The sequence below is a fragment of the Phytophthora infestans genome, genomic scaffold (genome assembly GCF_000142945.1).
Source record: "Phytophthora infestans T30-4 supercont1.228 genomic scaffold, whole genome shotgun sequence".
Taxonomy (NCBI): domain Eukaryota; phylum Oomycota; class Peronosporomycetes; order Peronosporales; family Peronosporaceae; genus Phytophthora; species Phytophthora infestans.
The window spans coordinates 96,658-106,112 of record NW_003303531.1 but is presented as its reverse complement, the minus strand read 5'-3'; the positions used below and the strand labels follow the sequence as shown (position 1 = coordinate 106,112).

The following is a 9,455-nucleotide window of genomic DNA, read 5'->3' as shown; positions in this document are numbered from 1 at the left end:
TGATGCCACACGGTACGTTGCAGTACTCGTGCTCGGCTGCCTGGCACAGCAGCGCCTTCTGGATGGCCGACACGCCCTTGATCTCGAACAGACTCTTTAAAAAAGTAGCGAAACCCACCTCCAGCGCTGCAGAGCTGCTCAACCCGCTACCGAATGGCACGGTGCTCACGATGGCAGCGTGCACGCCGAGAGGCTCCTTGCGGCTCAAATGCATAAGATATTTAGCCGTCACACCTTTGGGGTAGTTGCCCCACGATGGCTGCGTCTTGTCCAGTTGCTCCGTGCTGTTGGCCGGGAACTCGAGCAGCTGGTTGGGGAAGCTCGCTGACGCCAACTTGGTGATGGACGCAGACTCGGCGGGTGCGCGTACACCCACCACTACCGTCGTCTTGTCCAGTGCCAATGGACACACGAAGCCGTCGTTGTAGTCTGTGTGTTCGCCGATGAGGTTTACGCGTCCGGGTGCGGCGGCGATGGTCAAAGCCTCGCGCGGGACGTTGGTGTGCTGGTTGAAGGTAGAGTAGAAGAGGCTGACAGCCTGCTCCACCACGTTGACGGTGTCGGATCCGGCCGTGGTTGTCTTGGTTTAGGTTGTGTTGTGCTGCTTGATTGCTCGGGACACAGGCAATTGGAAAGTGAGACTTAGGCGCAGTGGTGATCATCACCACCGCGCCCAAATGGGCCATTGGTACAGTAGTTGAAGCTCTGAATTTTGGCCGTCTTTATTTGACAGAAAAGGTCCACAATAATTCGACTGACAAAATGATTCCTAAACTTCAAAGGGATCACTAATACGAGGTTTTGTTTCAATTGACTCACACTCTCCAATCTGCGGTGCAGTGGGTACATCAGCGACCCGTGGCGGAGTATAAATTCGTGCAGGCTTGGTACAAACTTCGAGCAAGCGTTTGAGCGCGATGAAGCCGCCGAAGCCTCCACCCCCTGACAGGGGTCGAGGAGACACGGCTGCTAAAGGTTCATCAGGAAAGGGAGCAGGGCGAACGGCTATCGGCAAGGCAGAGGAGAGCGGAGGAGTAGACCGGCGAGGGAGGGAGGAAAAACAGCAAAACCAACAAGAAAAATTCGAAGATCCAGAGGGCGCAATGGAAGAGTTGGAGACCATATGGTCGCAAGACTCCATTGTCCCGGAGACGCAGCAGTCGCAGGAGGATGATGAAGCCATGCCGGACCAGGTAGGCGAGGGGACAACGGAAGGAGACAACGGGACTAACAACAACGAACGCGGGTCGGAACACGGGGCAGAAGCTCGACAGAGTCAACGACCCAGCGTCACCGAAGACATCCAGCAGCAACAAGAGCCGATGACCGGAATCACATCGGTGCCAGGGACCACGCCAATGCGGGGAGAGGAGACCGATGCTAATCCGGGTGACGGAAGGACGGAAGACACTACGCCTATCCTGGACGAAGTTATAACGGTGGAACCGGAGGAGATGTTCAGTGCCGTAGTGACGATTATCAAGCGGAGCTCTGGTGAACAACCGCGAGATGAGTGGGTCACCACGATCGCCGAGCTCTATGCGATCATCCATAGATTGGTCAGCATTGAGGAAGACATTGTGCCCCCCAACAAGCAGCGATACCCCAAGTTGCGAGGAGATGAAAAGGCACTGCTATACAACTTGTTCCGAGAGATGAATGTGATTGGGAATGGAACGTACGCAGCCTGGAAACAGTGTATCACGTCAGTGACCCAAGACTTGCTCAACACCCGCTGGACATTCAAAAACATAATGTACAGCAGGATTAGCAAGGCCCGTTGGGCTCGAACTCCATCGCTCAATCAATGGGCGGAAAAAGTGAAATCAGGGATGACAGCAGACGCCTCCAACCGAGCAAGTGGGTCGGAGGCCGGTGCCTCTAGTAGTCATTACGACACCTTCATGTTCAATCCAGCCTGCTTCTCCAAACCTGATATTGTCAAGTTCAGGGCGATTTGTGAACAGGTTCACGCAGCCCAAGGCGATAAACACCTGAGAGAGGCAACGGCAGACGAGTGGACGGTCATTGTGGGCATAGCCGAAGGAACCATCGCATGTCGTCGCATGCCGGATTTCCTCAGCAGCGTATTCGATTCCCAGGAAAGGCTGCGTCTGCACACCACCATCCAGCAACAGGTGGAGGGTGAACTAGTAATGCAATTGCGCGGCAGAGCACGAGTGAAACACAGCAGACAGCAGACTCGACTGATCATGGAAGACATACTGCTGGACGCGGCGAAAGCGAGGATTAACGTCCACGAATTGCAACACATGCTCAACCTGGCGAAGACCATCGCGTACAACGACATCAAACGCAGCATCCACATTTTTTTCTTCGACAGAGCCACTGCGGCGAAGTTCCAGGGACTGCAGGTGCCCTTCCGAGGCGTAATGTACTCTCTGGGAAATGTCCATCGTCCGGACACCGGATCAGTATGGGAGAGGCAGTTGAACAGCGCTGGAGTACGCAGGACTACACAGCGCGAGTACGAAGTGGAGATCCACAACCTAACGCGGTTCACTGACATTGGTCGCCTCACAGCGTTCCTGACCAAGCATCTGGCAGTTCCATTTGAATTGGTGAACATGGACTCATTCACGCCGAATTCCATGCGAACCACGGCGTGGACCTTGCGAATGAAGTCGGCGGAATGCCCGGAATATCTGAGAGGAATTGTCAGGATCATTTGGTTCGGAAGGATGCTCATCTTGAAGCATCCTTACGCGAAGAAACAGCTACAGTGTTTCCGTTGCGGTAACCTCGGACACCTCATGGCTCGCTGCCAGATGTCTGATGAGGCGCTTAAAGGTGTCGGCAGTCGGGTAGCAGACGACCAACAAGTCGCGAGTCTCGACAGCTTGGCCAAGTCGTTCACCAGCCCAGCAGATATGAAGCGAAGTACGGAGGCGAGACTGAAGGTCAAGGAGGAAGCGTATCGACAGGAAGAAGCTGCCCTCGAGCCAGTAGCGCCACCTAAGCAGAAGCTCAGGACGACAGAGCAGACCAAAGTAGCGGCCGACGTAGGCCAACACAGTCAGCCTAATGCGTCGTTTGCCCCTCCGCAAAGCGCCCGAGCAGCACGGACATCGGGGACCCAGTGGACGAAAGTGTCACTTGCTCGCGGCAGGACTCTATATGCTCACCCAGCAGCATTACAGCGAAAAGGAATCAAGGTGACAACTCATTACTCGGAGCTGTTTGATGCGGATGACGAGGATCCGGCAGAGGAAGAAAAATCGGAGGAACATCCTCCAGCTCGAGACGTCGTGGAGTTATCTTCAGGTAGTGAGCAGGGGCTAGAACCGAAACCAGTCATCACAGCAGCTGCGAAGGCCAAATTGCACCTAGTGAAGACGAAGTTGCCCAAGCTGCCGGAAACGTCCCAACTCATCGCATTAAAGCAGCGTCAACATGGAGTTATAGGCAATATCCTCCAAGAATTGCGAGACAGTCATGGGAGTAGCTTGCCACTTCATCCTGACTCACTGGAAGAAGCTGCGACGTTCGAACAGATTGAGAGCAGTCTAGGCATGAAAGAAGTCTCTACCCCAGCGTCCGGAAATTGCATGGCGATGGCGATTTCGCAGGCACTGGCAGACCAAAATTTGGCAGCCAAACCTGCAACGATGGAAAAGTTAACAGCGGCGATCAAACGGGGAATCTGTTGGGCAGGCCAGCTCAACTGTATGGAGCAATTTGATCATTTCACCCGGACCACCACCTTAGTGAATATGGGGAGGGGATGGGAAGGAATGGGTCCGAAGGAATCGAGCAAACAGTTTAGATGGTATCTGCAAGAGTATGCGGCCTCCTCCTCCAAGATATTAGACTCAGTATCAAGATACAACTGGGGTTCCAGTGAATTGATGGCCACTGCAGCGAATTTTCTCCGTAGACGCATCTTCGTCTTAGCTTTTGACACTGATGAAAAAAAACAATGGCACTGCTCGGAGTATCGACCGAGTAGTATGACACGGGGCAGAAAATTTTTCGAAACTGGTCAACAGGTCCCGCTTCAGCTACAGGAATGTCTTCAGAGAATCTATCAAGCCAAACTTGACGACCCACAGACTGGGCCGCTAGTTCTTCGCTTCTGGGGCCGCCACTACTCGGCTTTCGTACATTCAGCGGCTTTCCAAATCCCCGTCGCAACAGTAAACACGCCATACGAAGAAAAACGTGTAGGGCCGCTGGCAAGGGATGCAGACGTGGACATGAACTCGGAACCACGCGAAGTAGCGAGCTCCGATCAAGCTCAAAGGAATAATGATGATCCGTGGGATCCGACGGCCTGTGATGGTGATTTAGATGAACTCAAGAGACGGCTCTCCGGCTTATCAATTCCGCATGACTTGAAATGTGAAATACACGTCATTCTCCAGCAGGCGGAACCGACCCGGTTCGACGAACTTTTAGCCTTCCTGGTTAATACAGCTATGCAACTCACGTATGCAGAACGACAGGCGTTGGTCCGGTTGGATCTAACAAAGGAGAACGACCCTGAAATTAGGCAGCTCTTGCAGAAGTATCAAATCTCCAAAGTTGTCTTACAGCAGTGGAAATCAACAGTTCAATCGGCGCATACGAGAGTGATTCAGCGCGATATGATCAGCGAAGGTGCAGCGGAGGAAGAGACCGCATCGTTATACGAACCATCGTCCGGGAGTAGCCAGGACAGCTCGCAGCCAACAGTAACACCCCGGCGAACCAAGCAACCCCCTCCGAAAGCGCCCACCAAACGAGCACATACGCTCACGCCAATGGAGTGCGAAGCTATACGACAAGGAGTGAAGGCCAAACGAGATCACACTAATCAGCAGTTGCAGGAAGCTCCGAAGCAAGCAGACCAGGCCATGGTGCCCACGCTTCCGACCAAGCCTGTCCGAGAGGCTTGGCCAGAACAATGGCAACAAATGCAATCGATATGGCCATCGACAGCGAGCGCTCCATTCCCACTTGAACAGAGCACTGAAGAAGAATGGATCTTGACGGCAAGAGCGGAACCTACAATGCTTCTCCACATGATCCAACGCTTTGCATTCCCTGAAGAACTTATGGCCTCCCTTAGTGACAAGACGCTCATGGAATGGACTTCCCAATGGAGACGAGACTGCGTGCAAGCCAGCCTCATCGCGTATCGTAGTCGCTCGGATGATCGGGGCACTCTCAGATGGTTAGATGACTGGAAGGCGCGGTTCGCCAGAGCGCCGCCAAATAATTTAGCTCCTCTGGTGGATAGTAGCGACGATTGGGTGAAACTCCGGAGTAGAGGCTACGGAAAAGATGAAGTCCTTAAGCTATGTGACGTGGGTAACAGAGGCGGCCTGCTCAACATCTACTTTGTGCAATGATTTACGAGAAGCGATTCGAGTCAATTACGGGTCGGGGAAAATGAAAATGAGAATGGAGCACTCACACGTTTGAAGCGTCACCTCATAGCTTTACAAGAAGTAGACGACTTCCCGAAAGGCGTACTCAACAGAAACAACCTCGGTGGATTGGTCAGCTCTCGCGCGCTACTTTTCCACGGCCCTGGAGAAGAGGGTGGATGAGCGCGATCACCCTTATTAAGGGTGAAGAGATGCAGCAGCTGCCGCGACAACACAATCCAAAAAGCGGAGCTGCTGGAGACGTCTACGGGCGTCTGATTGCTCTACGCGAGGAGAAAGCAGGCGTAGGAAGGAAGAGGAAAGGCAAGGTGGAGTCGTCAAGATTCCTGACACAGAATGTGAGGGGGTTTAAACAGGAAACCCAGTTCGGCTGGTTACGAGCGTGGCGTAGAATACCGGTGAGGGAACGGCCGGTGGCTTGGTTACTTCAGGAGACGCACATCAGCTCAGAGGATGAAGCGGACACACTGGAGGAAGCATGGAAGCAGCTTTGGGGGAAGCAAAACGAGAAAGACGGCCCTCGCTTATCATATTGGAGTGTGCACAGCTCCAAGGTAGGAGGGGTGGCGATATTACTCAACCCGGATCACTCCAAGGAGGCCAAAGCATGGAACGTAGGTCACTGGACTAATCGGGGAATAGCTGTCCGAATCGGAGGGCAACTCGTAGTAAATGTCTACGCCCCCAATGTACCGGTGGAGCGAGAAGCATTCTGGAAACAACTCAGGCAATGGCAATGGCCCAGATGTGAAATAGTGTTGGCCGGCGATTTTAATTGCGTGCAGAGTCCGCCACTGGACAGGATGGGTGGACAGCGAAGTGCGAAACCCGAAAGTCCAGCGCTACGGGAGCTCGTGCGCCACCTCGACCTGGAAGATGCTGTGACGTTAGAAGGAGCGGTAAATGAAGACGAAGAATATATCGATCCCACGGAATTCTTTACGTATTGGGGAGCAGAATGTGCGAGTAGGATCGACCGTTTCTACGTTCCAACCGACTGGACGAACAAGGTGCACTGGGTGGAAGTTAAGGAACCAGCAGCGCCCTCCGATCACCAGTGTGTCTGCCTTCACCTACGGAATCAACGCCAGCAGCACCAACGACAACTCACGAACCGTCTAATTTCATACCCCATTCGGACCTCCCGCCCAGCGCGGGTACAAGCAGAGCTAATGGCCGAACTGATAGAAAGAGGGGTGGGAAAAGGAGTAACGAGCAGGACTTGGGACCGCACAGCTGTCGAATGTGTACACAGCATCAAGAAAATTCAGCATCAGGAGCGTAGAAGAAGGAAGAAAGCCAAGCATCGAGCGAATGCGCAAAACCGAGCGCATCTGCTTACAAGGCGGGATCTCCTCCACCAAACTGAAGAAGACGTGCGCGAAGAACACGAGATTCGTCTAGGTCAGAAGCTGGAGAGAACGATTGAGCAAATCCGGTGGAATTTCAAGAGGGTATCCAACTGGGAGAAGGACCAAACAATCACTGATATCCACCATGTCCACGGGGAGAAGTTTGACCGACACATGAACATAGCAGACAAGGTCGGGTCAGAATGGAAACCCATTCTCGGAAGGGTGCACAGCCAAATACCTTTGGAGCAGTTAGAAAGTGAGTTCGATCAGTTTGTGCTCGTGCCAAAGGACAGGCACGTGACACCGGAGCAGAATGAAGTCTTGATGGCAGAAATTATGCAGGAGGAAGTATTGACTGCCATTGCGAACCTCAATAGACACAAGGCAGCGGGGCCGGACGGTCTCAACAACGACTTCTTCAAAGACGCGCAACCTCTGCTGGTTCCATTAATGGTGGCAATAGGCAATGAGTTGCTTAAAGGGGCAGAGCCGCCACCGTCTTTCCTTGAAGGACTGATCATCCCGTTGAGAAAAAAAGGAGATTCAACAGATGCGATGGACTATAGGCCTATCTCTTTACTGCAGACTGGGTATAAAGTCTTCATGAAGGTGCTAGCGGCCCGGATGCAAAGGGTTCTGGGGAGACCAATTGGCGATTCTCAACAGGGTTTCATTCAGGGGCATCAAATGATGAAGACGGTCATGATGATGCTGGCGGTGATCGCAACAGCACGTGGTGAACCTGACCTAGCAGCATTGCTCGGCAGAGTCATTATTCTGCTCGATTTCAGGAAGGCCTACGACACGGTATCTCGTGAATTTCTCTTTCTGGCGCTGAAAAAATTTGGTTTTTCGAAAGAATTCGTCAACTTGCAGCGACGGCTCCATGACGGAACAACAGCGAGGTTTCTCGTCAACGGAGAGCTCTCAAGAGCACAATTAGTGGTATCGGGCATTAGGCAGGGGTGCCCGGTCGCGCCGCTGCTCTTCATCATCGCAGCAGAGGTGCTGGCTTTAGCCATTCGGCAGGACCCAGAATTGCAGGGCATTGAAGTACCGGGAGCAGAAGATCAACGACACTTGTTCTCGGCCTTTGTAGATGACTCTACTCTATTTCTGCAGCGAGCTCAGCAGATCCCCCGAGCCATGCAGATTGTAGAGCGCTTTGGTAGACTGTCTGGTCTACAGGTCCAGCCAGCCAAAAGCATGCTCATCTTCCTGAATAAGGCAGTCGAGTTGACTCAGTTCCTTGGCCTGCCGGTCCTAAAACATGGAGATACGGTCCGTTATTTAGGCTATCAAGTGGGCACCGGAACGTTGACGGATGTGAATTGGGCCACACGCATTCGGAACATTCAGCGAAGGCTGGCAACGGCAACGAGATTAGCGACCAGTGTGGAGCATCGGGTGACGATCTTAAATGTTATTATGCTACCGTCCGTGCTGTTCACTGCGGCAGCGTTCGAGATGCCCCTATGGGCAGAGAAGCAGATTCTCAACCTGCAAAAACAGTTCCTATGGAGACATAGCACAGCGACAGATACGAGTCGGCACAAGGTGAATCCGGGACTTGTATATGCCCCAAAGCCGGCAGGAGGAATGGGGCTGGCATCAGTTCCTATAGCATGTCAGACCCAGAGAATTAAACACACCATACTGTGGCTCGTGCAACGCAAAGACACTTACTGGTTTGCATGGAAGGCTTGGGTCTTTCGCGGATCAACGAGTGAGTGGGGTGAAGTTATATCTCCGACTAACGTGACCGCTAAGGTAGCCACACGAGTCAGAGGACAGCCTGGGGAAAGAGTGCAGCAGCTGATGACTACTTGGCTCCAACCACCTGATGACCTTTCAGCAGACTCCATCTTGAAGTACCAGACGGATCTTGAGCAACTGGAAGTAGACTCTCTTAGCTGGACTGTAGCAGGAAGATGGATCATCGAGCTACCAAGGGTATTGGTGTCACCGAGGAGGGGGCTGACGGCGGTAGTTAAAACATTCTGGCCGGCATTCAAATGGAACGCCAACCCGTGGATATTAGACAAGAGAGGAAACACACTCAGCAATAACAAATACGACAGGATTCAAAGCTGCACAATCGAGGAACTTCATATCACGCGTACAACGGAGACGACTTACGCCTTCTCAATCCCAGTCAAAGGAGCAGTGGAACATCAGCAGGCAAAGTTGAGGAGATGGGGCCTACCAATACTGCTGAACGCTCCGACGTTAGCAGTTGGAGAGGTATGTGGTGTAGGGATTTCCAGATTCGACCATACGCCGACCTACTTTAGGTCAAGAATCGGCTCGGTCTGATAAACCAGAGCTTAGGAGCCAAGGATCACGGTAAGTACTCGGCGATCTGTCCGGATATGCTATCCGGATAGCCGCTGAGCTCAACGGCCGCCTGAAGAGTCGGTAGAGATCCGAAACGACTACATTTCACTAGATATTTGTATGAGAAGCATAGGATTAAATAGGAGGAGCCGAAAAGGCTCCCAGAAGATAACAGAGCAGAATTTTCCTAGTCCAAGACACGTGTACACTTTTCCGGTAAGTCCCTGCATAGGGCTGGATTATGCCTGCCGTCAATACTCGAGAGGCATAGCTTGTAGGGTATTGACTGGTAGCGCCAAGAGATTAGGTCGGTCCGGGTAGGACAAAGTCTCGCTACGCGCGAAAGAAAGTCCCGCATACTCAGCGGTGC

At 52.7% G+C, this 9,455-nt stretch overlaps 2 protein-coding genes across 2 annotated transcripts; one reads left to right on the top strand and one right to left on the bottom strand.

Moving 5' to 3' along the window:
- Window positions 1-118: 118 nt before the first annotated feature.
- Window positions 119-686, bottom strand: PITG_21132 (uncharacterized protein; the record flags this gene model as incomplete). The annotated part of the gene is made up of 2 exons (XM_002895198.1): window positions 119-580; window positions 666-686. Coding segments are annotated over 2 exons (483 nt in total), but the record flags the coding sequence as incomplete, so codon positions are not given.
- Window positions 687-4,607: 3,921 nt separating this feature from the next.
- On the top strand, window positions 4,608-5,242 carry PITG_21131 (uncharacterized protein; the record flags this gene model as incomplete). Its single annotated transcript, XM_002895197.1, has 2 exons — window positions 4,608-5,197; window positions 5,227-5,242. 2 exons carry the CDS (start codon window positions 4,608-4,610, stop codon window positions 5,240-5,242), a joined length of 606 nt encoding a protein of 201 aa, XP_002895243.1.
- Window positions 5,243-9,455: the final 4,213 nt, after the last annotated feature.